The sequence below is a fragment of the Malurus melanocephalus genome, unplaced genomic scaffold (assembly GCF_030028575.1).
Source record: "Malurus melanocephalus ecotype Western Australia unplaced genomic scaffold, MMel_1.1 scaffold_401, whole genome shotgun sequence".
NCBI lineage: Eukaryota > Metazoa > Chordata > Aves > Passeriformes > Maluridae > Malurus > Malurus melanocephalus.
In genome coordinates this window covers 403,945-421,895 of record NW_026623633.1, presented here as the reverse complement: position 1 = coordinate 421,895, position 17,951 = coordinate 403,945, and the positions used below count along the sequence as shown (strand labels likewise).

Below are 17,951 nucleotides of genomic sequence, written 5' to 3'. Positions count from 1 at the left end.
AGCAGATCCCCAGGGATCAATTGGGAAGGTGGTCCCTGGTGCACATCTGATGTCTGGGTCTGGGGCAGCAGGGTGGAGGGCTGTGTGCTTAGSCCCAGCATCAACATTTCCTTGCCTKGGGAYTCCTTTTCCATTCAAAATCCAGGCAGCTGAGCTCCCCTCAACAACAGAAGGCACAGAACTAAGGGAGTACTGCTGTTGACTAGGGAAATAGGAGGGAAAGCAATTTTAACAAGTCTTTCACAATTAATTGTAGGCTTGAGTGATGTTTTAAAAATATTTTTGGTAGCTRTGGGATAGTTTACATACTAATGGGGTAGATGGAAATCATGCAGAGARAAGAATGATTTATAATTTATAATTATCGTGAGATGTTTTGAATTGATAATATGCAGGGAAATGTTCAAATTTACTTGCTGCACTAACATTACAGATGGCTTTGTAGGCAGCTGGGTTTACATCCAGCAGCAAGAAGTAGTTGATGCTGAAAAGACACTCACATCTGSATTAATATTTTCTCAAATGGAGTTAGAATATATTTCCTAAAGACAAGGGCTTTGGATTTCTTGTCTGGCTGTCCATTTTCCTACAGTTGTGGTTGTACACAGAAATGACCAGAGTAGCTACTTTTTAAAACCAATGGGGAAACAAGAGAGTGTGATAAATCTGCTTTGAAAATRTACATAACATATGCAACTGGATGCTGCCTCCTCACAGCTGTAGCAAGTTGCTGAGACCTGGAAGRGAAGACAGTTTTAATAGCTGCAAATATCACTCATGAAAACTTGCTATCTCCAATGCCACAGTCAATTGAGTTGCTTTATAGCTCAGTATATTTTATAGCTCAGTAGGGAACTGAATTGTGGGAAGGAATAATAYGTTGTGTTTTGAGGTTCAGAAGAACATTAATTAACTTTACATCAATGTACCCTTTCTATTATTTATGCACTTGTGGGATGCCAAGGAAAACCTCCTAATTTTTTTTAATGTAATTATTCCGCAGGATCCTTCAAACCAAAAATGTGGAAGAAAGAAAACTGTGTCCTTCAGCAGCATGCCATCAGAGAAGAAAATAAGCAGTGCCAGCGACTGYATCAGCTTTATGCAGGCTGGGTGTGAATTGAAGAAAGTTCGTCCAAATTCCCGGATTTATAACCGTTTTTTCACTCTGGATCCTGACCTGCAGGCTCTTCGCTGGGAGCCTTCCAAGAAGGATCTTGACAAAGCCAAGCTTGATATTTCTGCTATAAAAGAAATCAGACTAGGGAAGAACACAGAAACATTCAGGAATAATGGACTTGCAGATCAGATTTCTGAGGATTGTGCGCTGTCAGTAATYCACGGTGAGAACTATGAGTCCCTTGACTTGGTTGCCAATTCAGCTGATGTGGCCAATATTTGGGTATCAGGGTTAAGGTACTTAGTTTCTCGTAGCAAACAACCCCTGGACTTGATGGAAAACAGCTATAATACCCCACGGTTTGCCTGGTTAAAAACTGTATTTGAAGCAGCAGATGTTGATGGCAATGGCATAATGTTAGAAGATACAGCTGTGGAGCTAATAAAGAAACTTAACCCTACCTTAAAGGAATCAAAGATTAGATTAAAATTTAAGGAAATTCAGAAGAGCAAAGAGAAACTGACAACACGAGTAACAAARGAAGAGTTTTGTGAAGCATTCAGTGAACTTTGCACAAGACCCGAAGTGTATTTTTTACTTGTGCAGATATCCAAAAACAAAGAGTACCTGGATGCCAATGACCTCATGCTGTTTTTAGAGGCTGAGCAGGGAGTGACCCACATTACAGAAGAGATGTGTCTAGATATTATACGCAGGTATGAGCTTTCTGAAGAAGGACGTTTGAAAGGTTTTCTTGCAATTGATGGATTCACTCAATACTTACTGTCCTCAGAATGTGATATTTTTGACCCAGAGCACAAAAAAATTGTCCAAGACATGACGCAGCCTTTGTCACATTACTACATCAATGCATCCCACAATACATATCTAATAGAAGACCAGCTCAGAGGGCCGGCTGATATCAATGGTTATGTCAGAGCTTTAAAGATGAGCTGCCGGAGCATTGAACTGGATGTCTGTGACGGCCCAGATAATGAACCCATTATTTGTAACCGCAACAACATGACATCGCCRCTCGCCTTCCGAAATGTCATTGAGGTAATAAACAAATTGGCCTTCTTTGCCTCAGAATACCCTCTGATTCTCTGCTTGGGCAACCACTGCTCTGTACAGCAGCAGAAGGTGGTGGTGCAACACATGAAAAGAATCTTCGGGARCAAACTGTACACAGAGGCACCTTCAGCCTCAGAAGCCTACCTCCCATCTCCTGAGAAACTGAAGATGAAGATCATTGTGAAGGGGAAGAAACTGCCCAGCGACCAGGATGTATTGGAAGGAGAGGTTACAGATGAAGATGAAGAGGCTGAAATATCCCGAAGGCTGTCGGAGGATTTCTCAAGGGAGCCAAAGCTGATCTGGCTCTGCAGGGAGTTGTCTGACTTGGTGTCCCTATGCAAATCTGTCCAATACAAAGACTTTGAGACATCCATGAAATCTCARAATTACTGGGAAATGTGCTGCTTCAGTGAGGCAGAAGCCAGTCGGATTGCGAATGAATACCCTGAAGATTTTGTTAACTACAACAAAAAGTTTCTGTCCAGGGTGTACCCGAGTGCTATGAGGATAGACTCCAGTAACTTAAATCCTCAGGATTTCTGGAACTGTGGTTGCCAGATAGTGGCAATGAACTATCAGACCCCGGGGCCCATGATGGACCTACACACTGGTTGGTTTTTACAGAACGGGGGATGCGGGTATGTTCTCAGGCCTTCAGTGATGCGTGATGAAGTGTCTTACTTCAGYGCAAATACCAAGGGTATTGTTCCAGGGGTCTCCCCCCAGGTCCTACATGTCAAAATTATCAGTGGTCAGAACTTTCCAAAGCCCAAGGGTGCATGTGCAAAAGGGGATGTCATAGACCCCTATGTCTGCATAGAAATACATGGGATTCCCGCAGACTGCACCGAACAAAGAACTAAAACTGTGCAGCAAAACAGTGATAACCCTATTTTTGATGAAAGCTTTGAGTTCCAGATCAACCTACCGGAGCTGGCCATGATCCGCTTTGTTGTTTTGGATGATGACTACATTGGGGACGAGTTCATAGGGCAGTACACCATCCCCCTGGAGTGCTTGCAGCCCGGATACAGGCACATCCCACTGCGCTCTTTCATCGGCGAGATCATGGAGCACGTTACTCTCTTTGTTCACATTGCAATCACCAACCGAAGTGGAGGTGGCAAGGCACAAAAGCGTAGCCTCTCMGTGAGGATAGGGAAGAAAGCAAGGGAGTACACCATGCTGAGGAACACTGGTCTCAAGATTATTGATGACATCTTTAAGCTGGCAGTGCATCCGCTGCGAGARGCTACTGACATGAGAGAAAACATGCAGGTATGACACTTTATTGTGTGTGTGTGTTGGTGTGTCCTGTATGTGGCAATCCTCATGTGAGCTACTGGTAGGGCAGGTTTGCTGAAGTTGGTGAAGCTTCAGACCCACAGCTCTTGTCAGCCTTTAAATGGACATTGGCAGGCTGATATTTACAGATGCTAGCTAACAAGCAAATGGAGGATTAGGCAGAAATGTTCTAAAAATCATTATACCCCCTCCAAACATGATTTTTTTTTCCTAAGAAAGCAGAACTGAGGGTATATTTGTATACCCTGCCTCTGGTCTCAAATACTTAATTTCCAAACATGGGTTTTTTTTCCTGCGAAAGCAGAACTGAGGGTATATTTGTGTACCCTGCCTCTCGTCTCAAATACTTAATTTCCTTGTTTCTAGAAAACGTCAACAAGCTTTTGTTTTGCTTACTGAGTGAGGGTTATGATCTTAATTTTCTTTGGGTGAGTATAAGAAGGAGTCAGTGGATATGTCATTACGGTCTTGTCTGCACCAAAGAAACGCACTGTGCAAAGTGCAGCATGTTTTCCCAAGTGTGTGTCACCACTGTTAGCCCCAGGGCTGCAGATGTTCAACATAGGCACTGAATGCCACTTGGGTTGCAGTTTCCTCCCAGCTGRATAGCTGTTTTGTCTTGGCTGGTTGAGGGTTGGCACAGACACCAGTCTTGGCTCACAGGGTCCCCTGGCACTGTCCCTGCACCCATGCAGCATCAGGGCTCAGGTGCACAGCACTGKCACAAGTGCTTGGGTTAGACCTTTGTGCCTGGCAGGACATGAAGTGTCAGTGAGACCAAACAAGAGCCTGCCCAGTGCTCTCCCCTGTGGTGGGAGTTGATTAAAGGACAGCTGAATTCAGAGCTTCAGGCACTGCCTAGAAACAAAACTGAGTAGCATTAAACAATGAGTTTTCCTTAATAAATAGCTGGAATCAGCCATAGCTATCTCCTTGGTAAAGATACAGAAACAGTTCATATTTTTTCTCTTGAAAACTGGAGAAAAACGCATAACACTTCATTGACCCCACTATTYTGGATGGGAGTCTAAAGCAAATGAAATGTTGACAGCTGGAAAAGTTTGCAAAATGACATAAGCTTTAAATCACTCTCAAAGGAATAGCCTCAGCATATTTTTAAGAATGGGAAAGTCTTCCCAGCCTTTCCTTTCCTTCAGGCCTTGAAAGCAACTAGTTTGAACTGCTGACTCCACCTTCTGTCTAGGTCAGGCACTATATATGAACTATATAAATGAAAATATTCTGACTCTGACTCAGAAACAGCATTAATGTGCCTTCCAAGCAAAAGTTCAGTAAAAGATCATGTTCTGGGGAATGCTTTATAGAGACACAATTTTGGATTTAACTGCATGCTCTCATATTTAATTAATGAGAAAAACGTCTGTTACTTAGCCAGGCATTGTCTGATGATTGTTTTTTTTTCAGCAAGTTGTGGGAGGAACATTTGCAAGGTTGTCGTAACATTTAGGTTTTGTGCATCTCGGTCACTCCTTGTACGACTCAAGATGCTAAATGATGGGTGCATGTCAGCTRTATATCCTCTGACCTGATGAATAAATAAATCCTGGCATGTCAGGTCAGTTTGGTTTGACCTGTATATCCAGTATTGATTTTCTTACATGTGACCTATGAAGGGGAAAGAGTGTCTGTGTTTCCTTATGATGTGGTAATGCAAGGCTGAAAACAAAGTGAGATTTTCCTGCTTGCCTTTCCCATGGGAAATGCAAGGTCTGTCAAACTTGTTCTTGCTGGAGKATGATAATGATGGGAGAACAAAGTGATTACAGCATCAAAAGCCATTGGAGTCTAAGCAGTTGGGAAGAGAAACAGCATTTTAGGCTGATGGTTTAATATGCCGGGGACCAGAACTTGTCCCTGTTAGGGCTGGATTTGCAGGGATGCCTGGGCCTTGGAGAAAGCTGGAGCTGGCAGCAGGCTTGGGGACAGAGAATGGGGCTGGCAGGGAATTCCTGTGTGAGATGGAATCCTGGCACAGTGGACAGTGGGATTGCACTGCCTCACATCAGAGGGGAGAAGCAGGCGAGGGCTGACAAGGTAAGGTAGTGGCAGGTGGGGGACACTGGGTGACAGCATGTGCTGAAAATGTTTGTGTCCCTTCCCCAGAACGCCATGGTGTCGGTGAAGGAGCTGTGTGGGCTGCCGCCCATCGCCAGCCTCAAGCAGTGCATCCTCACGCTGTCCTCACGCCTGGTCAGCAGCGACAACGCRCCCTCCGTCACCCTGTGCATGAAGGACGCCTTTCCTTACCTGGAGCCCCTGGGCACCGTGCCCGACGTGCAGAAAAAGGTCCTGGCAGCCTATGACTTGGTAGGTGCTTCAGCAGTGCCACCTCTGAATGGGGCAGGCTGGCTTTCACATGCCCAAATGTTCCTGTTCAATAAACAAGGCTCTGCAAATGACTCGGGCTGTGCAACGTTGGCCTTTAATCACCACAGTGCCACACTGGGCTTTTTGTTGTTGTTTCCTTTTTTAAATACGGTTGTGGCTAGCACRGTTTGGCGTTTGAAGAGGACTTTGTTTACAAAACTAGTGGCAATTCAGCCTGTACTGGCACTGTTAGTCCTTGTCCTTGSGAAGGACGGGATCTGTGTGCTGCCCTCCTGCAGCAGAGCACAAGGCCATTARATTGGAGCTGCAGCACAGAGTTCCCAAAGCTGAGCCTTCCCTTTCCCTGCACTTTACAGCAGCATTGTTAAATACTGGCCCTGTCTCTGTCAGATCTGTTAATTTTAGGGGAGGGCATAGCAAAGTTGGAAGGGAAGGTTAAAACGCCCGTTTCCTTGCATGGGGAAGGAGAGGTCAGTATGGGACAGGAATGCTTATACAAATGTAGAGACACGAGCTGGAATCATTCCAGATGAGTGCTGCTGCTGTTTGTATGACATATGTCACTGCTGTGGGTGACTGAGCAGCAGCTGTGCGTGACTTCCAGCAGCAGAAGTTGCTGTCACACTGTGCCCCTTGAGCCGTGGGGGTGCCTGGTTGCTCCCCGTCCTTTTTGAYAGTCCACAGCAACTGATAGCAAAATGCACAGTTCTGCCAAGCCWGACTGAATCACGACTCAAGTGCACAGCAGTTGTTTCTGCAGCTTGTGTTCATGAGGAAGAAAATGGGGAATGATGTTGGGAGTATCACATTGCTCCCAGAGACCGTGAACTGTCGCAAAGCAATGATCGCAGGTTTGGCCAGCTATTCAATGTGCCAAGTGCTCACCTCCTTTCCGTCTCATTTTTTGCCTTTATAACACACTTTTCAAGGTAAAATCAGCTTGTGGGGTGGGGGAAGACATCGATGTTGATCAAAACAGAAATACTAAAAGTAACTCTCTAAGATCCCCTKGGTTCTTTCCAGAGTAGTTTCTGTTACTTGGACATGATTAAGTTTTGGGTATAAAAATGCCAGTTGTAACAATACCAGAACAAGGATTTGCAAATCCATTTGGTTCCCTTATTTTAGACGGAAGTTTTTTGGGGTAGATTTGTTACATAGTCTCATGTATTTCTGAAAGATCAAATAGCACATAGATAGGAGATTTTTCTGTCTTTGGAGGCCTGCKTAATGGAGTTTTACCAAAATGAATGTGTCATCTCTTATCTTTGTAATTATATACTGAAGAGTACACATGGGACATTTCAAGGCCTCCTTGYACTTTAGAAACAGATTTTCAATTTAAATAGGTGAAAGGCCTCTTTTGTATGTAGACAAAAACACTTGTATCACTGTTTTAAATAATGCTTGTTCTCACATTTGTCTCCCATGGGGGAAGATGTAACCTGAATGTCAACGGAGTGTGCAKTTKAAAATCAGAGAGAGAGAGAAGGGAATTCTGCCTTGCCTGTGTAAGGATTGACTTGAGTTATGATTTTGTTAATGAGCATATGATACTTTTTTTTACCCACTTGGGCTGTGACTGCTTCTTACTTTGCTAAAACTATTCGCTTCTGAAAAGCAAAGCTGGATTTAWTAAGTGGTTTTGCTACGTTTTGGATGTTTGCCTTCTGAGGCAATGCCAGCAGTAGAATATTGAAATCTATTTAGCCTTTTCTGTGTTTGAAAAAATGAACTGTCTCTATCAATCTTGATATTTGAAATCACARTGTCAGAAGGGGGTTGCAGTTTGAGTGTTGACAAGGGGCTTCTTCATGCTGTGCAAAGACTTGGTACAATCCAGGGTGTCCTTTTAATAATTACATCTATTTTTTGCACAAAGGAGAGCACAAGGAGATGTTGGTAGAAAGTGGTATAAAATATTTTATCTTATTTRTGAATTTTAACTCAAGATATACTACAGTTCAGAGTTCAGCCTTTTATATTTTTAATAAATATGACTTCAAGGAACTGGATCCACAAGTGCTTGCTGCATGTCTCTTCATTTCAAGGCACTTTTTGAATGAATAGGCCTMAGAGCATTTTTAAAGGCATAAAATAAAATCTGTTTATATTGGCCTATCTCTTGTATGAACAGGCTATATTTCTTAATTCTTTTTATAGTAAAATGGAAAAAAAGTTTGACCCTAAATCTCTTAGTGGGGAGCTGTGTTTGCAGGTCTGCCTTGCTCGCTGGGCCTCACAGCACAAGGAGTTTGAGTATGAACTCAAAAAACACTACACGTCACATTCTTTAAAAAGGCTGCATTGAAAATAACTTTGGATAAAAACAGCCCTAATGGGTCAGAATTTTTTTCCCCTTACAGAAATTTGTCAASTGAATATAACTTTTTATTTTTCCASGGAAAGTTTAGATCTGCCTGTGTGTTTAATGGGGCATGAACAGGGCTGATGGTCCAGGGAAATAGAGGTGCAAATGCTCGTGGATCTGCCACAATGATCTGGAAAACAATTAACTGTCTGTTCCCTCCCTCCCTCCCTTTGTCAGCTGTGAGACAGACAAAGACCCATTTGTGCAATTTGTTTGTTTTTTCCTGGGCAATTAATTTTACCATTGTGCTCTGCATTAAATATTTTCTTTTGAGAGAGACCTTATTAGGATAAAATTTACTGTGCTTTGTTTAGGGAACCGGAACCATTTTTCAGGACTGTTTTTCCCTCATTTTATGGTGGCATTGCAGTGGTTTAGTGGAGATGTGCTGTTGGCTGTGTCTCATGTAGGAGGAGGCTTCATTGATAATAGTGGGTTGGATGGGAGTTTCTGCAGAGGAGAGCAGGCAATAGGATTTGCCAAAATCAAGAAAATTAAGTGGACTGTTGACAATACACAGACAGCATTTTTGAAAAGTGTGTCAATGATCAGAAATAACAGTGTAGAATGGCTAATTTCARTTTACAGCTTTGGCTGATGCCATACATAGAGTGTGATGAACGGATTCTGGTCATGTTGTCGTTGCTTCCCACACACTCTTAGGATAGTGTACCCTGCTATTTTCACAGTTGTGCTTCAGAGCTTTYCTTTCCCATCAGGAAGGGCTCTCTCTCTGCCTCTGTACCTTTTTGCTCCCCCTTGTTGGTGCTTCCTCAGGTGGGCAGAATGTGCAGTGTGCCTCACAACCTGTCAAATTAATGCTGCTGTTCTTTGATCACACCTCAAAAAGGAGTTACTCCATGTGAAGAGAAGGGATGGGGCCCAGCTGGACCTGACAGATGGTTGAATTATTCATTGCAAACTGTTATCCTGTGAAGTTAGGGGTTTTTTTTGGTTGAGAATTGTTTGGAAACAGATTGTAGATTCTGTGTCTGCAYGATATATTCATGTACTGGTGCAAGCATGCATGAACTTAGGGACACTTGTGCCCTTTGCTTTTCAGTTAAGCATTATTTTCCTCCAAGATCAATTGATTTAATCATTTGAAAATCAAAAGCAATAAACAAGTGATTATAAATGTATTTGATTCTACCCAGTCTCCTGGCTCATGGGCATACAGAAATTTTACTAAGAAAAATGAGATGYCCAAGTTATCTTTATGTGTTTTCAAATCATAAATAACAAGTGTAAAACAGGTTGAACAATGAACCTTCTTGTTATATAAACTCACATTGACTTTAATGTTTTTCTCTGTGTTAAAAACCTGATCTTGCTGTGTTGGAGCAGGSAGTTCTGGAAGGACAGGGTGGCTGTGGGTGCCTGAGAGATGCCAGGGYAGTTAAGAATCTTTTGGCCAACATGGAGATGGATTGGGGATTTTTGAGAGGAGGAGAAGGATTTGTGATATTGCTGGGAAATAAGTTGAGGTATTTAATGGCAATGGTTTTGTTGACATGTGTATTGGTCTGTGCATGCTAGCAGAGATCTCTGAGGTGTGTGTGGAGAGGAACTGCTCTTTGTCTGCTGTTCTTTCATATTCAGTCTTTTTTGGCTTCTTTGTCTTAGTGCAGTCATGACTTTATTCCCAAGAAGAAAGTCCTTTTTCCCAGTTACTCTGTAAATGCMAAATGACTAAATAGATTTTTGTGAGCTTTTCCACTGAAATTCATACCTCAGCTGGGATAGAATCATCCCCAGAGGAACATTTTTCACAAATCTCTAAGCAGCTGAAGACAAGGGATCTTACAGAGTCCACTGCCAAAGAAGTGTCATAATGTGCTGACGTCAAACACAGTCCAGCACATGGACATTGTCTAGAATTTGTATTTGTTTTATGGAATTTTCCATTCAAAATTKTAGATAGACTGGGAAAGTCAGKKTYTTTTTCCACTTCTAATTAAAGAAAGTCCTGTTTTTTTCTCTACTTCTTACCGTTCTCTCATCCAATACTCTCAAAGCTTCTTGCTCTGATTGCCCATGTCCATTAATCAATTCTAAAAACAGAACCTGAGAACAGTCAAATCAGAACTTCCTGCAGAGAATGAAGTTCCAGTCGGGTACTTCAGTGACTCTGTTTTTGCATAAATCCACTGAAAACTGATCTCTCTCTCTCTTCCTCCATTGCTTTTGTTATTCTGTTGAGGATTGGTCTTCATGCACAGATCACATCCTGCCAGCACTGACTCAATATTTTTTCCAGAAGTATTTCTAACTGAAAACATGAACTTGGAATTTAAGGTGAAATTTATGCAGTTTCTTCTGCACTTTGTGTCAGTAAGGTATTTCAGATGTTTCCAGCTCATGTAACCATCCTTGATAGCTGTCTCTCATACAGGGCTGCTGCAGGAAAAGGCTCAGGTACCAAAATCTGGCTTAAAGCATATCAGGACAGAGATTAGGTGGGGACAGACTGGAGGACAGCATTCCTTCCCATGACCTGGCACCACATGCACATCCTTCTTTTCCTGCAAAACTTGCTGGCACACTGTTGATTGCCTGGCTGTTTATTGTCCCAAATGTGTGTTAGAACTGCTCAGTGTTAAAAGGGAATTTTCTTACAATGTTCATGAGCTCAGTTTGCACTTCAGCTGTTTTTTGAATTGGTTGTATTTTTGTAGCATCTTTTATTTTTGATTSATGGTGRGTTTGGTTTGTTTTGGAGRGYTTTTTGTRTTTTTGTTTTTGTACCCAGGCAAAACTCTTCATTGTCAATGAAAGGCCCAGGAAATTGGGACAATGGCCATGAGGRGACATCTAAGAGAAAGCTTCCTTTTAATCTGATGTTCAATCAATTTCTGTTCTAAACTTTGGAATATTTATGAAAGGTTTCCTTGAACTGCCCCTTTTTTCTCATTTATCTTTCCAGCAGGAGCAGTGTTTTCATTTGCCACCAGGAGCTTTTTCTCTCCTCTTTTTTGTCTTTTTTTTGCGAGACTCCGCTGTGTTAATTTCCTCTCTTCTTTTCAGTTTGTACAATAATTCATAATGAAAAGAAGAAATTGGCCTTTAGCACGTGAGTTCATTAAAGTAAAAAGAACATTCTTTTGTTCAGTTTGTACTGATCCTGTGATTAAACTGCCCTTAGTACAGGCAATGAATAACCCTRATAACTTCATGTGAGTAATATAGTGCCCTCAGCATTAAGATATTTTAAATTTCACTTAAAATTTATTTAGCTATGTAATTACCACTTAACAGAAGTGACAAAGTGAAGCATTGTTCTTTGCATGAAGCACTGGGGTTTAAAATTTGATATTCCATGCTATACTTAGACACTGAAGTGAGACAGGTCAGTTGTTTTCAGCCCTTGGTCTGTTCCACTTTCTGGAACAGTCTATCACCTTTTTTTCTGGGACTCATATACCAGATAAGGAGAGAACTCCTGGGKTTTTGCCAGCTCTTACTTCCTAGGCTTTTTTTGGAGAATCCTGCTTTGTTATAGAGTGTTTCAGGTGGATTGAGATGAATCAAGTTTGTGCTTCTTGCTTTCAGTATTGTGTAAAACTACTTAAATTACATGAGCTGTTTTGCACAAAAAAAAATTCCCTAATCTATGCAGATGATGCTTGCTATTCTTAATTCCCATTAGTTTATCAAACGTGACAGGTGATTCTGGGCCTTGTGCATCTTTTGTCATTGTGAGCAACCCCTTCTTGTTGTGAGAGCATTTCTGCCACAGCAGCCTCTCCAGGAGGGTGAGCACCTCCAGAACTCACAAAAATCTTTGTGGAAAGATGGCAGCTGTCCCTGAAGGGAGCAGTGGGGCTGTCCTTTGTCCCTGCAGAGCTGCTGTGGCTGCCAGGTGAGCAGAGGAGGAGTCCCAGTCCCCTTTGTGGGGCTCAGCCTTGGGGATGCAGGGCTAAGCACTGAAATGAGCAGCCTCCCAAATCATGTCAAGGTGTCTGGTAGTTTCTCCCATTCAGTCTTCTTCCCTTCTGTTTACTCCTATGGCAAGGTAGCTTTTTCAGTCCCTATAACAGAATCAGCTTTTGTGTGCTTTGATTTTTATTTTTTGTCCAGTTTTCCCCTGACCCAGCAGTTATGTTAAACACGTCACTCAGTAAAGTCTATCACCTTTTTTCTGACATCGGAAATACAAGTTGTCCTAAGAAATCCTGCCAGCTGCTGCAGCTGATAAAAATTTCCTCCCTCCAAGTGGACCCAGATGCCAACATCCATCCTCTAAAGGCTGCTTTTCAGTCACTTGGAGGTTACTCCCTTGAAGCTCAGCATTCAGGAGTTAACACACTCTGGTGGAACACARGATTCCTGAGGGAGTAGGGACATCTCTTGCTCTGTGAGAGTCACTCATGGAAGCAAGCTGCCATTTGGGAGCTGACATTAAACAGCATCCTACAGGCTCCAGCCAGATGGTTGGGACTTACACAGCTGTCTGGAGGGCTGCTCAGMATGAGGGAATTCATGCTGCAAACATCAGAAAACTCAACTCTTCACTTTGAGATAGGTTGGTGGGTTTCAAAACATTACTGGCAAAACTGGGCTTGAAAATCTCCRGCTGTCATGTGGTTTATGGGGTTACCTTCCCAGCAGAAAATCTCACAGCCTGCCATGTTGTGTGTTTAGTGCTTCTGGTTCTTGTCACTTCTAGAAGAAGTAGGTGACATCCTCAAGCAGGGTTTCAGATGTGATGGCAGTTGGAACAGCAGGGAATGATTCCTGACTGGGAAATCATGGACTCATTTCAGAACTAGTGACAAAAAAGAAAACATGTGTCTAGATACCATGACCCTGTGCTGTAACTGCTCCTGGATAACAGTTCCTTGCCTGTTGTACTCRTCTGTTTGAATCAGGCTGTTCCTCAAAGTGAACACCAGGCTTTGTTCTTGCCCTGGCCTGTTGTTGCCATCTTTTATGGCAGTGTTAGGAAGGAGCATTTTGTGCCCACTGAAACTGCGCGTGCAGCTCTTGTTGGGAGCAGAGTCTGGCCTGTCATGTGGGGAGGGATACAGGGTCCTGTGCACTGTGTTATCAGAGGTGGTAAAGGTGCCATGGGCCAGCCAAAATCTTATAACTGGCTTGGGTCCCATCATTTCTACCTAGTGTATTATTTACTAGAAGAATGTGTGAGGGGGGATGCCAGGTGACGAACTGAGGTTGTTCCCTAACCCAGTCACTGCGCTGAGGAACTCTTAAACCATTCTTAGGATTTGTCATGGGCTAAAAGCTGCTTATTTTTGTCAAGATTACTATTGAGCAGAAAGATAGGAACAGGTTAAATTCTGCTRCATGATCTGTTTTAATTGTTTGTTCTTGCTGAGCTGAGAGAGTGAGACTTTGATGTCAGCATCAAAGGAGTGGAAGCTTGCTCTACCTACTCTGCAGTAAGGGAAAATTGACATCCCAGTGCTACTTTTCTCTTAAAAAATGAATATCATACCTTCATGCCTCAGAATCCTAAAACAAGCATGCCAGAAATTCTTGGGAGTGGGTCCAGCAGTTGCATGATTCTCAAGCTTGCTTTTTTGTGTGTGTGGGAGGATAATTTCCTGTGTCTATATATATATATACACATATATATATATATATGTGTGTGTGATGTTATGTATGCACGTGTATGTATAAAACCCTCACTGGCTGCCTCTTTAGACTTGCAGGATTTTTGTGAGTGTCTTTAATGCTCAGCCCAGCCCTCAGTATTGGTAATTGTCAGCTGAATGGCTCCTTCAGCACAGAGCAATAATGTGCTGTGGTACAGGAGAGCTGGAGAGTGGGTAGAAATTGTCATTTCTTTCTCAATGACAAGTGAAAATATCAGAGGAAAAAAAATCAATGTGATGTATGAACAAGCAAGTAATAAGAATGGATACTACTGCARGTAATTTAAATCTCAGGCATATCCACTGGGTATGTTCTGTTAAAAAAACAATTTTGCACTCTGTAGGTGTATTCGGCTTTTTGCACTCTGCCTGTGAAGCTGATAATGGATTTTGTTTTCCATGTTTTGTTCTTTATATCAAAGGATAGGCTTAGGTATTTTTATTAAAGGCAGCCTGTCTTAATGCATTTAATTAGAAATAAAGATGGAACGARGAGCAAAATTAGGATCTAAATTTCTCCAGAATTTGGACGTTTGAGTGTGACAAGTGGAAGCGTCTCTCATTTCTTGTGTCTAATTAAAACATCTAAGTAAGATGTGCTAATTTGTAAGTGTTAATTTATTACTGTTATGCTGTCTTCCACAAAAATCATTGAAAGCTACATTTTGGGTTTTCGTATTTAGCATGTTTAAAAGTAGGAAGGCTTTTAGCAGCTGCAGGATGTAATTTCAGAGTGYAATATCAGGCAGTCACTCTTCAGTTTGCTTAATTTTGAATTGGCAATGCTCTTGTGCTGTTTGGGTTTGATTGAGGTTTGAGGTGAACACCCTGGGACAGTGAGGCAATGTTTGTTATACAGCATGTTCTTGCCTTCCATAGCAGATTATGAACCACCTTTTGCAATTTCACAGAATAGAATAATGGAACAATATTGGGCTTCTGAGAGGTTTTGGTAGTGAGTTACCATCAAAGGAGAAGAGTATTTGCATTCAGGGAGATTCAGGATACTTGTCAGGTAATGAATCCTTCATTTGTTTGCTATTGGACATCTTCCTAGAGTATCCCATTRACTGTGGAGGTCTCTTGAAACTTGTGAGTAGGCTTGTTGAAACTGTTGCTTTTGGTTTGTTTGGTTTTAGGTAGGGTTTTTTTTTTGTTTTGATTTTTTTTTTGTGGTTTTGTCTTTTCTGTTAAGCTTCAACAGAAATATTGAGGGTAGGATAGGATTTGGATCTCAGTGTCTCCAAGGAGAAACTCAAGAAATACTCTAGCTGTCTGAATTGCTGTGTAACATGAATTTAAGCACAGGTTAAATACCTGTTGAAACCAGCTCTGTTCATGACTTTATAACGTTTTTAATACCCACCAATGTCAAGGACTGTACTTCTTTGGTTTCAAAAAAAGTACAATTTAGAACTGGATTAGTTGAATACGGAATTAATTTTGTTTGATAACCCTCCTTTCTTCCGAAATCGCTTGTGTTTCCTTCATATTGTTGGCACTGGCGTCTCATGGACATAAAACAGCTCTTCTTTAACTTTTGGAGCAAACATTTTCAGAGCAACTGATATTTAGCATGATACAGATCTGTGAGCCCCCATAGGAAGGAAGGAAGGATCCAGTATTTATCATATTGCTCACAGGGCTGCCCTCTCCAGCCTCAACCTTTGAACTTTTTTTTTGTGTTAGATGTTGCAGGAAATCCTAATAATGCTGATATTTTTTTCCTTTTTTTTTTTTTTTTTTTTTTTTTTTGACAGATGATTCAAGAGAGCAGAGTTCTTATTGAGACGGCAGATACCACTCACGACAAGATTGTTCAGTGCCAGAAAGCAGGTAATCCCTTTTCATTGAGCAGTTCTGGATGGAAGATGGGAAATAAAATGTTGTGATTTACTTACTGTTTATGACTAATGTAGCATTTTTCACCTGCATGTAAGTGAGTATTCYAGTCTTTCTCTGGCATGCTCTACCCTCCTGAAGGCTCATCTTCCAGTAGTAAAGCAGGTGTGGGATTGCAGGGAATGCAGGGAAAAATACTCAGCTTTCATCTTAGAAGCTATTTCTCCATCTGCTTTACAGCTCTCAACWGTCTGACAGCTTTTAAATTAGTCAAATGAACCAGAAAGGCATTAAAAAGAAGGGCTGAGAAGATGTGGTGCCTTTACTGAGTGCATTCTCTAGCTCAGCTGTTCCTTTGAACACAGAGCAGGCAAGAGATTTTCCTCTCCACAGGACCAGTCTTGTATTACACCTGCCTTTGCTTTCTTTTGCTGTTTAGGTTTGTTTTAGACCTTGTAAAATTGAGCCAACACAATTCCATTGCATCACAATGCATCTGTTTGGCTGTTCACTATGTCTGTCAGATATATGGGCACAAACCACTCTAAGCAGGTGTAAAATAGATCTTACCCTGCTGGGGTGTTGCACTGATGTCTTTGTCTGAAGCAGGGCTGTGTTTGCTGTGCATCAGAAGTGAAAGGAGTGSTTCAGAAGTGGCCACCCGTGTGCTTTCTGCTCTGCTGTGGCTTCACACCCCTGTTTCAGGATGATGGAAGTCACCAAACTGTCTGTGATTCACAGTTCAGCTCCTTCATGCAAACCTCTCTTTATCTCTGCTCAGARTAGCAGGCTAGATTTGGAACTGGGAGATGTCTCCTGTAGTTTCCACTGGAACACAAGAATATGCCCTGCTGGAGAGATGAGTCCACATTTKGCAGTGGCAGTCCTCCACAACTACATCCATCAGCTTTCATATAGCAGAAACCATGCTGATTAAATTCATGCAGTGTATTTTCATTGGTGGTTTACACAGTGGAAATTAAATCTATTTTCAGTCCATTTAGTTGTGCAGCTGTACATTTCCTAACCTGTAGCAAGCCTTGAAGGTCAGTAACACAGACATCTGTGACTGCATTTAAATTGTATTCCTAGGCACAAGAATCATAAATACTGTTATTTCTGATAGGCATTTTTGGATTTGGCAAGTGATGCAGGTTACAGCTATTTGCTTCTACTAAATTTAAATAATGAATGAAACTGCTGTTTTGTAGTTAAAAAGACGAATTAAAGTGTTAATTAGGAGAAATTGGAAGCTGTTTCAACAGTGGCATTTAACTGATCTTATGTGGTGGAACCTGGTCTTTGCTCTTTAGCCATGCTGGCATTGTAGTGGTAAAGGGATGAGAGGCAAGTGTGGCTGGAGGTTGTGGGTCCATCATTGTGACATCCCTTGGCTTCTGTGTGTCTGCACAAGCAACATGAAATTCCTCAGCCCAAAGCCTTTGATGTGTGTGGAGGGTTAAGGAGTGGGACAGTAACAAGAAAATGCAGCACCAGGAGGCTCTCTGTGGTATAGTTTAAGAGCAGCACTAAACTATGCAGCCTCTCAGCAGCATCAGGTGCCTTTGTGCCCCAGCTGGGTGTGGGCACAGAGAGAAGAACCCATGGCAAAACATGGGTTCCCCATCTGTTTGTGAGCAGATATGTATAGAAAATACCATGCAGCACCTTGCCATCACACTGATRTCCAGAATTTCATGCAGCTCCCCTCTCCTTCGTTCCCCCTAGAAAAAGAGGCATTTTTCAAGTGTGTTCAAGTTGCTGTTGCATCCCCTTGTATTTTCTTATTTTTTTTTCCTTTGTTAGCCTTAACATTTCTGTTTGAGAAGGCAGCTGGAGGGTTATGAATTGCTTCTCTGAAGCCATGGGATCTAAACAGAGGAAAGGACTAGGGCAGAGTATCCCTCCTGGTGCTCATTTGCCAATTACTTCGTTGCAAATGTTCCTCAGGCAAATTTTTATATAACACTTCCAATGTGGCAAGATGAAGCACTCAAAGTCAGGAGGTGTCAGAGGTAGAATCGCCCGTGACATTGTCCTTCATCTCCCCCCAGTTTTGATTCCTTTGAACATGTGTTCCCACCAGACCTCTGCTTCATAGCCTGGGTTCCCTGGCTCTCCCAGACTGGTTCTTGTGTGTGTGATTTTGCTGTTTTTTAACATGCAGGCTCAGCCCAGTGCACAGTAGTCAGCAGCAGCTTGGAGGACTGACCCTGCTCAATGCTTTCATTGGTRTTGCTGCCTGCAGCCTAACAAATGTTTGTGACTC

General features: G+C 42.2%; 1 protein-coding gene across 1 annotated transcript in view; it reads left to right on the top strand.

Annotated features, from left to right (window-relative positions):
• The window catches only part of PLCL1 (phospholipase C like 1 (inactive)), a 178,307-nt gene that overhangs the window by 138,356 nt on the left and 22,000 nt on the right, over positions 1–17,951 (top strand). The window contains exons 2-4 of the mRNA XM_057379314.1: positions 1,004–3,475; positions 5,627–5,830; positions 15,601–15,676. Coding sequence (XP_057235297.1) covers positions 1,004–3,475; positions 5,627–5,830; positions 15,601–15,676 — 2,752 coding nt within the window. The remainder of the gene's footprint in view (positions 1–1,003; positions 3,476–5,626; positions 5,831–15,600; positions 15,677–17,951) is intronic.